Source organism: Setaria viridis, chromosome 2 (genome assembly GCF_005286985.2).
Source record: "Setaria viridis chromosome 2, Setaria_viridis_v4.0, whole genome shotgun sequence".
In the NCBI taxonomy this organism is placed as follows: Eukaryota; Viridiplantae; Streptophyta; class Magnoliopsida; order Poales; family Poaceae; genus Setaria; species Setaria viridis.
In genome coordinates this window covers 40,509,523-40,526,928 of record NC_048264.2, presented here as the reverse complement: position 1 = coordinate 40,526,928, position 17,406 = coordinate 40,509,523, and the positions used below count along the sequence as shown (strand labels likewise).

Here is a 17,406-nt window from a genome sequence, read left to right as displayed (position 1 = left end):
TTTACGGCTGCTTTTGACGACTGATGGGTGGCGGTAGAAATTGATTTTCAAAACATACTTTATCAAATTTCAAGACATCTAACTTACATGATCGAAAAATTTTCAAGAACAGGAAACCGCGCCAGCAAGTTTATTGAATCAGAATGAAACTACCAATGTCGTCCCGGTATAAAAGGGCAAAGTCCGTCAACAAATCTTGCCCTGTTAAAATTACACATTGGGGCTGATACCCTACATACATACATAAAGGCACAATGAACTATTGTACATGTACACCTGCTTGCTAGGCCTAAGTCATAACTTACAGGTCACAGCCCACCCTGCCTATGAAGCCACCACTAAGGTTACAACAATTAGAAGAATCACACTCTAGATGCCCACAAAAGTCAGTACCCCATTAGCGTCCATTCATCCGCTGGATTCCAGATTGATCGGCTGCATAAGATGAGCAGCTGACCTTCGCCTTCGCTTGCCATCAGGGGTCAGCCTGATTGCTGTCTTGACTGGGATCTTGCCATTTTTATGAGATGGTTTCTTGTGGGACTCTTGTTGTGCCAGGGAGGATTCAACGCCTTTGTCAGGATTTTGCAGCGGGGACTTGGCTCTCTTGCGTGCAAAGCGTGCCTCCATCTCTGGCCTCCGGTTGGGGCCGATGATCTTTACATGGAATGGATTCTCAGCTGTATAACACACCAACTCGTTTGTGGCTTGTCCTTTGTCCAGATCAACACTTCTGCCATTTACCTGGAACAATAATGTGGCTTAGAAATGCTCAGGATTGCGCCAGATTATACGATACTGGAAGAGATAAAGGGGTTACCAGCTGGAGCATGGCAGAGAATGTTCTTGCAACCTCATACTTTGGTCTGCCATTAACAATCTCACTAAAAGTTGCAATCCCCATACCGTCAGTTCTTGATGAAAGCGTGTCAAGGATTTGTTCTCCATATGAACTAATATCAAAAGGTGGGTTTTTATCCTGAGAGGACACAGAATGCAGTGGGGGATGAGTGCTAAACAAGTTCGTATAGGCGGAATGGTAAGCAGTTCAACCCAGCAACAAACCTGCTCTTCCAAGGCAAGCTCGATTCTTTCTTTCCACGTTGAAACTCGAGCATCCATCTCACTCTGTTGTTCAACCTCAGCTATGCTGGCAAGGAGCTTATTCTGTATGAAGAATTATCTGTCAGCTTTGGAAATGAGGAGCAAATACAAATTCAGGACACAGCTCAAAATTAGACAGTTTTCAGTTGCAATTCAGTTTTTGAAAATCAGAAGAAAAAATGAATTTTCTAACCATAAATTGCACACTAACAGATGGCCAAAACGACATATTGGTCATCTACATTAACCAGTGCATGCATGGAAGGTGAGATTACACTAAGGGCATCAGGAACAGGAATTATAAGTCCTGCATGGACCTTGAGATGTGGTGATGTGGCAAAGGCCTGGTAGGTGTTATGTACAAGAGCGAGGTGGGCTTTTAAAACATGGGGCCTACTTTTAAATAAAGAAACAGAAAAATCCCAACCATCTTCACCGCTCCTCCAACCAGGACATGCCAAATCAATCGAGCTCCCGTTCACCTGAACTCCCTCCTAAAGGCTCAAATTGATCTGGTTTTTTTCTCTCTTGGCAGATACAACTCCCCCCTACAGCCTCAAAATCTGTTTTGCTTATCAAATCGATCATTTTTTCTCTCTTGGCAGATAGAGCTCCGGCCAGCCAGATTCTGCGGCTGGTCGAAAACAAGGCAACACTGGTGAATCTCTTCGCTTCCCCTCCATATCCGTCTGCGAAGTCTGCTCATTGTTTATTCCGTAAGGTCGGACCTCAAAGCTTGAGAGCCGTCCACAAGCTTTTTTGGCTAAAGATTGACCCTGTAATGTTTGAGGTTGACCGCAAATAAACCACATTGTGCTTAAGACCCGGTGTTTTCCCACGCTACGGCTGTCCTAAATATACCAGAAACATAATATTTTGTTTGAACAAATTTAACACCGATATAGCAACAGATTTGTGCATGGGAATTTACTAATCATAATCAATTCTTTCAGACACTTCGTTCCAGAAACTTGGCTGTAAAGTCCAATATTATGTAGCACAATGAAGATGCAAGCCAGAGTTCCAAAATGGCTGAGGATAACCATATAAAGAACTGTTTTCCAATGCGGCAACAAGCTAGACTAAGTAAGTTTTACCCTAGCACATTTGGACTCCTAAAATGTTGGCTTGAGTGGCACCAAGATGCACAAACAAATATACAAAAGAAATTTGAAAGAGATCGAGAGGCATAGATGTGTACAGACCAGAGCCATTAGCAGTACTCTCAAGACTTACCAGATGTGACCGACACAAATCGTCTAGGCTTTCATGTGTATCTATGTTCTCCTGTGAAACTTGAGTCTCGTAAGGAGGTTCTTCCTTTTTCTGAACAGATGTAAATTAAACATGTAACACTACCAAAATGCTGAACTGACTGTAGCAACAGGCAAATTAAAGTAAAAAAAATAAACCTCAGCAGGACATGTTGGACTCTCAAACTCATCACCCATGCCACCACACATTGGACTACCCGGATCATCGATACCACCAAAACCAACATCGGTATCAGGTCCAGTGTCATAGGTCGAATCTCCAAACACATCAGGATTTCCTTGCTCTCCATATTGAAATGACCTCATATGCTGCATGTTGTAATTAACAAGATAAATTAGTCAAAACGATCAGACATGCCTGATTGACTTGTTCACATGTGTAACAATGTTGAGTACCTTTTCATAAGGAGGGGGTGATTGGGACGGATGAAGTTCCTCCTGCTGAGACTGTTGTGCTTCAAAAGGCTTTGCATGTTCAGGTATAATAACACTATCCATCTTTGCCATAGGAAATAAAGATGTGAGAGTTTTCTTTTTTGCAGTGCCCATAACCTGCCGTGCAGAACCTTTAACTGTTCCAAAACAGATCAGGAAAGATAGTTCAATACAAAAGTTATCAAAATAGTTCTACAAGGCACTGGAAGAATAGCTATGTCCAGAAACAACAGCTTACAATACCTCTCTTGTAAGGTCTAATCTTTAGGTTGCCAGGTTCATGGGGATTCAAAGGCTTCCATGGATCCTCATCATCAGAATCCTCCCCAACAGGATCCATAGGATCCTCTAAATCATCTGGGTCAGGTATGTGTTCACCTGGAAAGCCAGGGTCATGAGGATCAGACCAATCTCTGTAGTCTGCATTGAGATTATCTGGAGTTTTATTTGCACTTGATTGGCTAGGGTTCTCCTGAGTTGGATCTAGATCTCCTTGAACTTTTCCAGGGGCCGATTTACGGCCTGTGCCCCCCGATCTTCCATTCGGGGAAGTGAAAACATAGGGTCGGCTTTTAGAAGGCACTGAGCTGCCTGGATGAGCCACACTATTTTCTTCACCAGAACATTTTCCTTGCAGAAATTCAAAAACAGCTGGCGCGTCACATGGATCCAGAAGGAGGAAATCTCCATAAAAATCACATGTTGCTAACTGCAATGCACAAATAACTAAGACTATTTCAGTATAGAAACAAATAATGGCCGGTTTTGCAGTTTCAATAAAGGGGATATAAAGTTTACCAAATACGAGTCTAGCTCACTCGCTTCGCTATCCAGACAGTCTCCTTCAAACACCAGCAGATTTGCTGGTGGCCTCACAGTCTTTCTTTTTAAATCATCTCGATCAACATTGTTATCCAGAGAGGTCCTTGCTTCCGCTGATAAATTTAAACAGGGAAAAAAGGTTATTACCCCAATGTCATTTAAAGTAAGTAGCTGATTCTATGAAGGGTCCACTGACCTGGAACATCATCTAACCCCATAAATATATCATCTTCTTCATTATGAATTGTGCTAGGGTCATTTTCATTAGTGTGAGCTGAGCCATTTTCCTGCTGATCCTGCCTGGTATAGTTAAAATGCTTTAGACTATTTGTAGCTGATAAGAAAAGAGTAGTATATTAAAATATTGGAGAAATTCCCAAGGTATCATTTAAATGTTGGACTATACCCCAAGGTATCACATTGATCTAGGCAGCCATAAGAAATACTCCCGTCCAACAATGACAACTTGATGAATCAGAAGTATTTTCTCATAGACGTACTACAAGCTGAGGGTCATCAAGATTTTTATCAGAGTGCAGTAATTTTCCACGAGTCCTCCAAATATATATTTGATTGACGATTGTCAAGATGGTGGCGAGATGATGCGCCTGCCCACTGCATTGACACTTAGGTGTCTCAGGCATACACGAGGTAATGTGTTATTCCCTCCTTTCTAGGATGGAAAGGAGGAGGGAGAGGGACAGGATTAAAGAGGCAGCAAAGGAGGGTGCACTGACGGTGACATGAGGCATGATAACAGCAATGGTGCAGCGAAGGAGGAGGCGATGGTTCCAGTGCTGATGTGGAAGCAGACAGGGATGGCTGCAGGGAAGAACAGAGGAAAAAGAAAACGTTACAAAATGTGTGGATTTACTAGGCCCACATAAATCACGGTCCATTTTGATGTACGTGAACCATGGGACGTGCTGTTGGGGTCACCCGTCTTCCATCTCATCTTCACTTTTTTCCTTCTCGTCTCTTCTACCCTTTCTTCCCCGTGAGTTGCAGAAAGCAGCAGCTACTACTGTATAATCTTTGACACCAGAGGACCGTAATGAACTCTTCTGCAATGAGGGGCCCAATTACAACAACATACATGTGTTCCTCGTCCCTTTCTCTCCATGCAACCATTAGGCGAGGCATCTACCTTACATCCGACCACCGCAATGCCAAAGCAACACCAAGGTGGTGCCTTAATAACCATTTAGACTGGTGTCCATTTAGCAATGGGTAGGGCATTGTCTCCTGGAGCATGGAGTACATATAGTAATTGGAGTTTGATTTGGGCCATCCATCTCAAGTTCCATTCAGGGGCCAAGTGTCCCAAAAAAAAAAAAAACTGCGTGATTTAAATCCCAAGTGTCGCGTGAAGAATGAAAGGAGGACATCATACGAAACAAGCAAACTCCACTGAGTTCCTATAAAGGGGAAACTGACCATATTTTCAACAATTACAATTAAAAGTCCCTTATTTCACACTTTTATGGTTTCCAAAACAAGCGGTGAAATGTGTATCTGCCATGTGAGGTTTCAAAAGCCTGCTCTTATAGGATGTGCGAAAATGTAGCATGCATTTATCCCAGTCAGTTTTCAGGCCAACATTCAAGGAGTAATATTACATATCGTGTCCATGGAAGCAATCTAGCACAAAACAGATAAATTTGAAGAGAGCATCAATCTTTCCTTACTTCTTTTGCGAGAGGAACTCCAACGCATGAAGCACCAATGAGTACAAGTACTCCACCTTCCTACTGTACACTTGAACTGATCCCTGGAGTAATAGTGCCGCTGAAGATAAGAGAACACAAATTAACAGGGGAGCTTTTGGACTTGCAAAAGAAAAGAACTTTCTTTTAATACTATACCCTTATTAGTTGGCATCTGTAATATTAACCTGAGCGAGAAAAGCAACAGAATTCAACTAAAAGGAAGCTGCTTTTCCCTGAACATTAAGCAAAAGAAAGTAAAACCACGCAAATCAGACAATTTCACATGTCCCAACTATGTCGTCCTCCATCCACAACCAATACACCAAAAAGTGTCAAAATTTCCACCGTCCCAATTCCCAGCTCCACAAATCCCAACAGATAGCGCAACGCCGCAACCCCCTGAAAAAGACACCCCGAACAATAACCCGCAAGAAACCCCGGCCCTCCGCACCACCGTACCTTCGGCAAAGTTGACGGAGTGGGCCCCGTCCTCGCCTGTGACCTCGCCGGAGCAGATCTTGAGCAGGTACTCCTCGAGGCTCTTGGCGACGTCCAACTCCCAGTTCGACTCGGGGTCCCGGTTCGCCTGCAGAATGGGGAACCTCCCGCCGCTCGAGCCCCCATCCCCACCGCCGCCGCCGCCACCGTCCATGCCTCCGTCCCGAAACCGCGAGGCTACCAGGCGCAAGAAAGCATCTTTTACGGTATTGGGGCTCAAAACCCTAGATTCCAGAAGCTTCTGGAAGGTTGGGCGCGAGACGAAGGCGCGCGAAATCGGAGGTGTGAAGGGGAAGGAGGAAGGGAAGAAGGGGCTAGGGTTGGGAGCGGGGTTGGGGAATTTTTGGATTTCGGGGTTCTCCCGCTCGATGGATTTAGAGTGCCGGGATTCAAGTTTCGATGAGGGGCCGTTCTGCAATTTTGGAACCTGTATATCAAAAGGGTAGATCCGTTATCCGTTGATGGAGTTCTTTCAAGAAAACGCCTTGGTTTTTGTCTATATGTGAAACTTAACGTGGACACTCCGTCGAATATGCACTACCAAGATAATTCCTCTCTCCTAATTGGGTCTTTTTTTTCTCCCTCACCCCTCAAGTTCCTCTCGGCTCCAGGCACCTCTCCCCTCCCTTCTCTCCTCTCAAGTCTCAATCCACCATCCCATCCTTCCACACGTCGACGCTCGACCAACCACCCGCGCCGGTCGTGCCTCCTCCCAAAGGTGGCATCTGTCCCCTTCTTCTCCCCCGCGCAGGTCTCGCGCCCTGCCAATGGTGGCACTCGCCCGCTCCTCCTCTCCGCGCCGGCTCCCACCGGTCCGCCCCGTCTTGGAGGTAGGCAACTCTCTCTTCCTTTCTCTCACGCACACAATCTGGGTGCGCTCCGGTGTGCTAGGACAACCAACATTCCTCGACACGGCGGCGTCAATGGCGGAGCAGGCGCCGGACGAAGCGGACATGCCCACGCGCCAAAAATAACTGTCGATAGGGAAGAGGGGTGGAGAGGGGTGCTTCTTTCCTACATCAAGGGGATGAGCTGAGTTTTTGGGAATTGTTAAAAAAGATTGGTATTATGGAGGAGATGGGTAGTCTGCTGGAGATCTCTCTCATCTCCAAAATTTCCTAAATGGTAGGTTCTTAGCATTTGGGGTGGATATGATCTAAGAACATCTCTAACGGTCCCCCAATATGGTCTTAGTGCAGTTGCCCAAAAAAACACCTTTGTATTCGAGGGTTGTGCACCAGATCAACATTGCCCCCACATGCCACCTTGCATTTCCTCATCCCCTCTATTTCTCTCCCTCATACTCTCATTCCTGGACAAGCTCTCCCGAAACCACCACCACTACGCTTATCCACTATGTTCATAGAAAGTCCTTACTGCACCCTATTGTCGTTGTGGTAGCCCCTCCGATTTAGCTTTTTGCGCACGACTGCAAATTAGCGGGGACAAGTACTCCCTAGTGCACTCCGGGGCGGATGGGACCACGCACTTATAGAGGCAGCAAAGCTTTGGGGATGCTTAGCGGAGGTGGAAGGGCGTGAGCCGGTGGAGCTCGAGGAGGTACCTTGGTCTGGGAGGGGCATTGGTGGCTCTACCATTCCAAAATAGGATGCCAACATCAAGGCGAGCATGGAGGTGACGGGTGGGACAAGCTATAGTGGACCAGAGGGAGGGAATGGCGCCAAGCCAACTATTATATTAGGATGGGTTGGGACTTCCATTCTATTTAGGGAAAGTTAGGGTGATTTATTAAAGTGAATAAAAAATTATTGGAGAAAGAGATGTAATGGTTGATTGCTCGAGCAAGTCCATCCTCAATACTATTTTTATTTTTTTTAAGAAAGAGAGGTTACGCAGACCCACTTCATGTCTGGATTGGAAAATCCTAACAATCTCAAGTAGTTTGTGGGTCACTCAACTCTCCTCAAATTAAAGAATCTCATGAGTTTTTTTCACTATCATTAGTTGTGTTCAAGCGCTAAGTTTCTGTTGGTGCTTTTATGTAATGGGAATTGACATTAGCTCCATTTCACTCTATAAGAAACATTTTGTTAGTAAATAATACGGTACCCAACTACCGAACATGACTGCACATTATCATCCCGGCGCAACTGCACTGCATAGTAGTAGGGCTTACTAGCCCCTTGTACTCGTGCTTCCCCACAAAGCTAGCCCACTTAATTTTTCATGCAACTTGCACACGAACTGCAGTGAGGAGAGGAGCCACCGGCGCCGCCGAGGCAAGTGCCCATAATTTCATGGAACAAGATCCTCTAACTGCATCTACATTTGAGTCACCGCTATGTGAACCCAAATACGATGGGATCCACATGACGGTGACTCAAAGTTAGAGGTCCCTAAAGTTAGAGGAACCTCTTATGATTGTTGGCGGTCAATCAATGTAATGTTTTGCGCGTGGCGCGCCGCCGATCGAGACACGCTTGCGATGCACCTTTGGACATAATTGGGTTTTTCTTAAAGACTTACAGAAACACTGCAATATCATTTAAGAGAAGAAACCAAGCAAGTTCTTACAAAGTGATATGATTACATGAAGAACTCGAATCCAAACTTTCTTGGTAAAATTACATAAACACCCCCATAAATCACTTCAAGTTTGATATTATCCCCCATAAGTTATTTTGTTGCAAATACATAACCAGCATCTTAATTTTGTTGCAAATACCCACCCAACGCATGCAAATTTAATCGAAAATCCACCCATTTTTGCTGAGATAGAGCCACTACAAGCCAAGGTAGCATAGACACTTGCCAAATGTTTGCATTAGGTTTATTTATCATTTTGCATTGAATTTTTTTACAATTGTGAAACTCAGTGTGAACGTTTAGTCTCTCATTTAGCAATTTTTTTTGGAATCTCCAAAAATATCGAGATTATACTCCTAGAAGTATGTAATTTCAGTAAAGACCACATTGGCGGCTTGCTTTTTTTGAAAACATGTTAAATGAGTTAAGTTTGCGCACACTAGTTGGGTATTTGCACTAAAATTAAGTCATAGGTGGGTAGGTATTTGCAACAAAATGACTTATGGAGGCAATGTTAAAGTAGAAGGGGCTTATGGGGATGTTTAAGCAATTTTAACATTTTTTGAGGGGTTCAACCAAGATGTACTCTCTCAATAACATGAACAGGACGAGTCAGCAAGAGCTCCCACCCTTTGAGGGGAACGGCGAGGCCTGAGTCTGGCTACAAGCTCGGTCGGTCGGCATAAGGGGGTGTTTGGATACTAGGTGCTAAACTTTAGCAGTGTCACATTGGATGTTCGGATGCTAATTAGGAGGACTAAACATGAGCTAATTATAAAACTAATTGCAGAATTTTGTGCTAATTCGCGAGATAAATCTATTAAGCCTAATTAATCCATCATTAGCAAAAAGTTATTATAGCACCACATTGTCAAATTATGGACTAATTAGGTTTAATAGATTCACCTCGCGAATTAGACTCCATCTGTGCAATTAGTTTTATAATTAGTCTATGTTTAATACTCCTAATTAGCATCAAACATCCAATGTGACAGGTGCTGAACTTTCGCGGGAAGTATCCAAATAGGGACTAAGCTAGTTCGCGTCACATCGCATCTAGGGTTTGTTTGCTTGGAGTCGTGAGGCCAGACAGCTGCTCCCATGCAGTAATCATGACCTAGGCCAACGAAATCGACGGACTGAGCATGCTGCTTGGTCCAGGCAGCAGATGGCAGGCTAGAAGCAAATAAGCCCCTAGCACAGAGCAGCTCTGATATCAACCACTAGTCCACTACGATTACTAATCGTTTTGATTTTTCTATATGTGCATAGCAAAAATTTTTCTATATGTGCATAATTTTTTCTATCAGTATGTCGCAGCTCTAATATCAACTACTACATTACTAATCGTTTTGATTTTTCTATACGTGCATAGTAAAAGTTTTCTTATATGTGCGTAGTTTTTTACTATGCATCTAGATATACGGTATGTCTAAATTTAAAATAAATAGTAATTTTGGGGTGAGAGTATCGAGCGAAGGCTGCACGCCATCCGCCACCAGCGTCGCAATCATCATCCGTCAAACGTTGCATTCACCAGAAAGTTTCAGCATTATCCGCTCGTTGGAGCCAACACAGCCAGACCATTTTTCATAGCAGCACACTGTTCTGTTACTAGCTTCTCCATTTCTCGTTTTGCCTTTCCTGATGGAACTGATTTTTCCATCTCTACTAGGATCTGGCCAAAGTTTCCGAACATGCAATGATACAACAGCACAAGCTGCACGCTCTGCCGTTGATCATTGGGATCAACACCAGCCGTCCCTCAGCTCCCACGGCCACGCCGATCCCCATCCGTGTCCCTCCGATTGAGGTCGGGCAAGGACGCCCACCTAAAACCCTCACGCACCTCTCGGGACGTCTCCCGATACCACACACGCCTCCGCCTCCGCCGCCTCGCCTACGCCATCGATCCCGGCATCGCCTCCAAACCGAGCCGCCGTCCGTCTCCTCGAACCAGGGCGCCAACGTTGTGCCTCCGCCTCCAACCCCGCCGCTGCCGGCGCCTCCAACCCCGCCGCCGCAATCACCTCCAACCCCGCCGCCGCAATCACCTCCAACCCCGACGCCGCCGTCGCCTCCAGCACGCAGACCGGCGCCGCCCTCGCCTCCGATCCAGCCCCGGCGCCGCCGTCGTGTCCAGCTCCCAGACCGGGGACGCCGTCGTCTCCAGCATTCGCACCGAGGCCGACGTCGCGACCAATCCCACCCCGGCGACGCTGAGTCGAGGCACACCGGCGTCAAGATCACGTCCTTCCAGCGCACTCTACATCACCGCTCTACATCACCAGAGGTACGGCAATCACTCAATGTATGTCACCTCCCCTCTGTGTTTTCCTCGATGGAGCCTTGAAATTGATGGGGAACCTGGTGCCACCTCATTGGGCAACCCATATAGGCACATGTTTTCCTTTTCTGCAGAAGAAAAAACATGGTCATGCCTTTGATGGACAAACATATCTGTTGTAATTATCAATAACGATCACTACATTTCCTTCAAAAGAAGTAAGAATAATAGAAGTAGAAACGTGTTAATTTGATCCCATCTAACCTCTTTTGACTGATTCCTCTTAGTTGTTCAACAGCTTGAAATAGAAACTTATTAATTTGAAACACATGAAGTAGTGCAGGAGAAACATGTTAATTTGAAATAGCGGAACTTATTATCTCTTGGATTAGTTGAAGTGTCAACAAGATTTAACAATCAACAAGATGAACATGCTATTAGCAACAACGATCAACAATATTCGAGAGAAAAAAACAACGATCAACAAGATGAACAACGCCATGCCAGCATGCGAGTTAGTACATACCAGTGGCACATCTTGGATTAGTTGAAGTGTCAACAAGATTGGATTGGACTAGCTATCACTGCATCAAACCGAAATCAAGAAAACACTGAAATCAGTAATTTGATGATGAGAAAGACCTAAGCAATTTCAGACATGGCAAGATTTTTAGATTGGCACATCGCGATCAATCCAAAGAATTCTGTATCAGACATAGTATTAGGATATTGATTTCTTTGTTAAGAAAATGTTGGGTGTTGCAAGTCCCTAAAGTTAATAAACATCATTATTATACAAACCAATAAGATCCAGACTTCATTTGTCATTAGCAACAAAATTGGTGGTCACGGCCAAATGATTGTACAGACTAAAGTTGAGCTAGGGAGCTCGATCCATTTTCAAAGCGTCAAATGAAGAAAGTGAGGGGTCAGCAGCTGGAGTAACCATTGTACTGTATATAAAAGGAAGCCCAAAGAAGTCTCCAGAAATGCACTCTTACCTGTGTTGGTAATGGCAGCAGAAGAAGCTTCTTTGTGGTTATCAAACTGAAGTCTTTTCATTTGACATTCTCGGCCATGAAAACCATTCCCATAGACAGGACTCCATAGGGAAAGGCTGCACCTAAGCTGCAAAAAACATATATACAGGGAAATGGTCAGAACTTCCAAAAAACTTTAATCTGCAATCTGGTATGAATCAGTTGTATACAGAAAATCGAAAGAAAAATGCTCTTGAAAATGTCTGAGTTCCCTTTAGACACACGTCTACCAGGGGCGGGCCCAGCAGTTTAAGAGTGTGTATTCAAAAGTTCAAAATGTACAATATTTTGACTATTTGAGCCTTATTTTTCAACATGTATATAGTTGACTATACCCTTGAATACTATGGATTAGCACAACCCCCCCCCCCCCCCCCCCCCCACGTCTACCACGATCACTTAATCCTAGGTTGACAATAGTGGTGGATGCCAATCTATTAATCCTACTGGTTCAACCTATTTTTTTTTACAGTTAAGAGCAGTGAATATTTTTTCAGATCACAGTATCCATTTTCTCAAATACTTTTAGTTTGTGTGTTATTTAGTTAAAAACTTAGAACTTAGGATTAAGACAAACCACCAAATAATTTAATATGGTTTCAAAATTGTTGCCGGATGATACATATGCCGTCATATATATGCTTATTATTTCTTGAATTGTATTTCCTACCGGACTAGGCAATCTACAACGTAATTCCCTTGAACTGCAGGGCAAAAAGCTGATGCAACCTCATCACAGTTATAGTCAGCAGCTTGTTTAGGTCCTACTTGGTTGGCATTCAGTTCAAGCAAACAGAAGGGAGGTGATGGTCAGGAGCTTATCAGGTCATTGGTTGGCATTCAGTTCAAGCAAACAGAAAGGAGAGCATGATCAGTAGCTTTTTAGGTGGTCCAGTAACTATATATACTGAATTGTGCAAAAATCAAGATTTCTAGAAGATAATGTGCTAAGCGCATGACTATTGGCATAATAAGTTTTTTTGAAAAAGAGTGCTTATTGACTATTATGCTTCATATATTCTTTTCTGTATTGGCAAGGAAATAATAAGCAAGGCGACCTACAATTTCCTGGTTATACAAACTGAATAATGCTGCAGTTACAGGACCATCCGATCCATAGCCTCAGGCATAGTTAGTTTATCAAATAAATAAGATACAGGCAGCATGGATAGTAAGAACTAATAAATTGACTAATTGAGTATGGTTCCCATCAAATCGAGGAAGCCTACTCCCTGTAAAGGAGTTAGAACATTTGAGGCAGAAGCCATGCTTTTGGTGTGCTCAACCAATGGAGAACTATGTCATCAGATAAAGGCATCCAACATCCAGATGAAATTCATTGATTACTTAATTCAATGCTTATTTCAATGAAAAGTAAAAGCTGCACTTAGGAAAAAGGAAAGACGAAGCAAAATCACCTGAGAAGGACAGTTCCACATCCGAATTGTGCCAGCATTTCCAAGTCAGGTAACTGCCCTGGCATCGCTGCTATTGTGATCGACCTGCAATGCAAAGGTCTGAGTCTCTTCCATACATAAGGCAAAACATATTGTTGGATTAATAATGTACAAGAAAGCAACAGATGCACAACAGTGAGAAAAAAACATCATCCTGAGAACTTTCACAAGCCACACAAAACTGCAGCCTGATGGCCCGAAAACCACCCACCTAATATATCACTTGGATAAAATCTGTAGCTAATGGGCTACTCTGTGTTTGCTATAAGTACTCAAATTTAGTCTGCACGACCATAGTGTATAATTACCATGGAACAAAACTTTGACTTGCTCTTGTATCCAGAAGTTCAGAACCAATGTTCATGTGTTCTATTCTTCCTAAACTTCTTAGATTGCACGTCAACAACAAAAGCACTTTTTGCTTTCTTTCATCAGTCAAAAGGATGGCATGTACAATACATGAGTTGAATTACTAATCACCTCAAACAGCAGGAAATCCTAAGCACCTCAATTCAAATACTAATTGCACCAAACTGATAAAATGAACCAAGATGCCAAATTGATCTGAACATCACATATGGATCAGTAAAACGCTTTCTCCCTCAGTGCATGAGTATGAGCACAAGGCTTATGGCTAGGCCTGACACACATTGAAAGGTAACAGATGTTGACTCCGAATTCTAAATTCAACAAAAGCAAAAGCAAATCACATGCCTAATAATGCAACTGAGCCTCAGAAAATACTTTTCATAACCACCATGATAAAATAATCTTTCATCTAAAAAGCATACCCAGTCATAATTGAAGATAGCAATAGCTTGAAGAAGGGATTCCAAAGGGCTTCTACAACGACACGGATGCGATCAGATGGAAGCAGGCCCAACATGCCAGATATGGTCCTCTTCATTGCATCTACTGTTTCAGGAGCAACATCTTTCTGAATGACAATTAGGTCCCAGGGCTCTATATCCTGGATCAAGTCCCAGAGCATGTATTTCTACAAGATAACCAAATACATAATGAGCAACTTTTACAGCATGACCAAAACAATGTCTAAGTGAATTTTAATAGATAAAAATCAAACGTCATGAATATCTATACTGTAGTTAAACCAACCAAGTCTATAGGCACTTTATAAAATATAATACTTAAACATGTGTATTATTGTATTAATATCACCCCTAGCAAGTGTTCACCGCTAGCACAAATAGATTTCCACCTGCGGGTACCTTATATCACCTCACCACCGCCAGTGCCTATAAACTTGGTTGCCGAGCAGCTCATTATGCAGCTCGTTCGCGACAACCGCCGGGAAAAGGGCCGCGCGCGCTGGCCACTGAGCTGCTGCCCGCGCCGAGCAGCCCACGGTGATCAGCCACCCACCTGCTGCTGAGCAGAAACCGAGCGTCTGCTGGATCCGACAGAGAGAAAGGGAATCAGGATCACGGGGAAGAGAGAGGAGAGACCAGAAACAAGTCAACGGGAGAAGGAGAGGAGATAAAATGAAAAATATCCTTGCTATTTTACAGCATAGCCCCTTATAGAGATAGAAAGCATAGAAAGGTCCGTTAGGCAGGTAAAAATGATATAGAATTAAATTAGGTATGGTTGTTGAAATTGTTCTCTATTTTGTATTCATACTCAGGACCTGTTTGGTTTGAGTTGCTTATAAGCAACTTAAAGTTGCTTATTTGGAGTTGTTTATTTTTAGTCTAGTTGTTTGGATACCCTTGCTTATGAGATGGACATTATCATATTTGCCTCTTGTGTTGCTACCCCTCCAATCTGCATCCCCACCCTTCTTCTTCCTGCACACGCCCGATCCCAGGGGTCGGCGGCGGGTCTGCGCGGGGGTGGGCGGCGGCGGGAGCGGCGACGGATCTGCGCAGGGGAGCAGCGGCGGGTGGCACGGAGGCCGGCGGCGGCGGGTGTGCGTGGCCGAGGGGGACCACTTGCGTTGGCGCGGGAAGGCGTACGCGGCCGTGGTGCGGGCGAGGAAGAAGAAGCGCGCCGACGAGCCGGTGGTGGCGGCAAAGTCGTGGGCGGAGGGCGGCGGCGGCGGGTGGCGCGGAGGAAGGGGAGCTGGTGAGTGGTGACGGGGGAGGGGGAGGAGAGGTAGGGTGCATTGAATGAGGGCAGGAGGTGTAAAGTGTACTTTCAGTCCCCATAAGCAACCCAAGAGTTGCTTATTTGCTTATTTTAAGCAACCTCATAAGTAAGAGTGATTGGTTTCATAAGCAACTTATTTGCTTATTTTAAGTTACTTGTGCATAAGCATGTGAAACCAAACAAGCCCTCAATTTGAGTTACCGATATCGATATTTTTTCGATACGAATGTTCCATTTTTGATGTACCGATATTTCTGTTATCATTATCATGTCCGAACGTATTCCGTTTCGTTTCCAAGTAAACAAATATGTTCCAAGTAAACAAATATGGTTAGGAAAGGATAATAAATATTTTTTATCCTTTCCGATCATTTCCATCCCTAATGGCATCATGCGGGGTGGCAGAGGAGCGAAGCAGCGGTGTCGGCAGTGAAACAGCGGCACGGGCGGAGTACGCGGATGCTGCGAATGCAGCTGCTTTCTTGGATTCAGTGGTGAAAAATCATGTGCTAGACACCTAAATTATCCGGTAGTCATTTTTCTATTAACATAATTTGTACTTTAGTTTAAGGGAATGCACATGCATTCCATGACTATATGTCTGTTATAAATATTTTTAGAATAAAAATCAATGCACATTAAGATAAATATTAATGCATAGAGGAAATTCGTTTTGACTGTAGCAAAGCACCAGCACGATACTAATCTTTAATAGAAAGCTACTATAATAATGTAAAAATCGACTTCATTCAGGCGGCCCGGGCCGCGGAGTCGGCGGCCGGCCCGGCGCCGAGGAGGCCGACGACGGGCCGGGCCCGGGTGTGCATCCTTGGGACCGTCACGGTCAGCACGCCGTGGGTGTACTCCGCCGAGATGCCGTCCACGTCCACCATCCCCGGCAGCCGGAACTTCCTGTCGAAGCTCCTCCTCCCCAGGCCGACGGCGCCGCCGTCTCCCTCCGCGCCCGCGGCGGTGGCGCCGTCCAGCTCCGTGCGGATGACGAGGTACCTCGCGTCCTCCACTTCCACCCTGATCTCCTCCTTGCGCACGCCTAATAGTAATAACAACCAGAACCAAATTAATTAACGAGAGCTTTGCTTAATTAGTTGCTGGACGAAACTAAAGCTGAAAACAAGGGGGGAGCTCCTGCTTTTTACCCGGGAGGCTGGCGGAGAAGAGGTGCGCGGCGGCGGTCTCCTCCCAGCTGACATGGTTGGCCGGCCGGCGCGGCTGCTGCGCAGCTGCCGCCGCCGGAGGAGAGAGCAGGGAGAAGAGGCGCCACTGCCATGGCAACTGCGCCGCCCGGAGTCCCGGATGCTGCTGCTGGTGCACCACCTCCTCCTCCATTGGGTAGTAGTAATCCATGGCGATGGAGCTCAGCCTGAGAGGAAATCTTTGTTGCCGTTTATGGTGGTTTAATCGGCCGTCACTCTCTTCTTGCCCTTAAATAGCGCGCGACACTGGCACGTAATTGGGCGCAAGTTGCTGCTCCAAGTTGGCTGGGTGGGTCGGCATGTGCGGCCCCCATGTGCACGAAATAAAGAGGCAGGCGTGTGTGTTTTGTTCAACGAAGAAGAGGTGCTTTTGCCTGCAAAATATCTTGGCCGGGAGCTTTGGCCGGCAAGACCGCGCGAGCCGGGCACGGCGTTTTACCAGTTTACTTTTACCCCCCACGCTCACAGAGCTATCGGAGGCATTTTTTACCAGTCAAATCCGTTTCACTTGCGATAGCAACGTTCATCGCAAATAATTTGAACTTCGTATCCATGCAACCTCTTCTTAAAGAGCTTCCTTGAAGATGAAAAGAAAGATGCACCCCCGCAGACCGCAGCGCAGAAAAATTTGGTTCTGCTGGTGACGTCACAGCCTCGCAGGTCGGCCGAAGGGCAACTTGGATAGATTCAATGAACATGTGGTCAGCAAGCTGGTAAGATGTCAGTGTCGTATCCAAATTAATCTGTGGCTCCCGCGTGTTGGTACAAGCATATCTGTGTACTCTCTAACCATATTTCATACTTGGTATTTTCCATTTGAGTGAATTTTAAAAGATGGTAGTTAAACTTTTTCTGAATTCTCATTTAGGTCCACAGGTTTTCAATTTGTGTGTCTGGGAACTTGGATTTC

At 44.9% G+C, this 17,406-nt stretch overlaps 2 protein-coding genes and 1 long non-coding RNA gene across 3 annotated transcripts; 1 reads left to right on the top strand and 2 right to left on the bottom strand.

Moving 5' to 3' along the window:
• Positions 1–107: 107 nt before the first annotated feature.
• On the bottom strand, positions 108–6,147 carry LOC117845927 (condensin-2 complex subunit H2). The gene is made up of 11 exons (XM_034727003.2): positions 5,804–6,147; positions 5,324–5,423; positions 3,832–3,935; positions 3,612–3,748; positions 3,057–3,522; positions 2,775–2,950; positions 2,517–2,687; positions 2,341–2,430; positions 1,066–1,167; positions 821–979; positions 108–744 (listed from the first exon to the last, which is right to left on the bottom strand). The coding sequence occupies exons 1-11, from the start codon at positions 5,994–5,996 to the stop codon at positions 409–411; spliced, it is 2,034 nt and encodes a 677-aa protein (XP_034582894.1). The 5' UTR covers positions 5,997–6,147; the 3' UTR covers positions 108–408.
• Positions 6,148–9,791: 3,644 nt separating this feature from the next.
• LOC117845931 (uncharacterized) lies at positions 9,792–12,723 on the top strand. Its single transcript, XR_004638181.2, has 2 exons — positions 9,792–10,682; positions 12,427–12,723. It is a non-coding gene; the product is annotated as an uncharacterized lncRNA (long non-coding RNA).
• A 3,197-nt stretch (positions 12,724–15,920) lies between these two features.
• On the bottom strand, positions 15,921–16,812 carry LOC117845930 (18.8 kDa class V heat shock protein). Its single transcript, XM_034727007.2, has 2 exons — positions 16,440–16,812; positions 15,921–16,333 (listed from the first exon to the last, which is right to left on the bottom strand). Exons 1-2 carry the CDS (start codon positions 16,645–16,647, stop codon positions 16,032–16,034), a joined length of 510 nt encoding a protein of 169 aa, XP_034582898.1. The 5' UTR covers positions 16,648–16,812; the 3' UTR covers positions 15,921–16,031.
• Positions 16,813–17,406: the final 594 nt, after the last annotated feature.

Coding starts and splice junctions, on each gene's coding strand:
- LOC117845930 (XM_034727007.2), bottom strand. CDS start 16,647: ATGGATTACTACTACCCAATGGAGGAGGAGGTGGTGCACCAGCAGCAG. Junction 16,334..16,439: donor CTTCTCCGCCAGCCTCCCGG/GTAAAAAGCAGG, acceptor TATTACTATTAG/GCGTGCGCAAGGAGGAGATC.
- LOC117845927 (XM_034727003.2), bottom strand. CDS start 5,996: ATGGACGGTGGCGGCGGCGGCGGTGGGGATGGGGGCTCGAGCGGCGGG. Junction 3,749..3,831: donor GGGGTTAGATGATGTTCCAG/GTCAGTGGACCC, acceptor TAAATTTATCAG/CGGAAGCAAGGACCTCTCTG. Junction 3,523..3,611: donor GTGAGCTAGACTCGTATTTG/GTAAACTTTATA, acceptor TGTGCATTGCAG/TTAGCAACATGTGATTTTTA.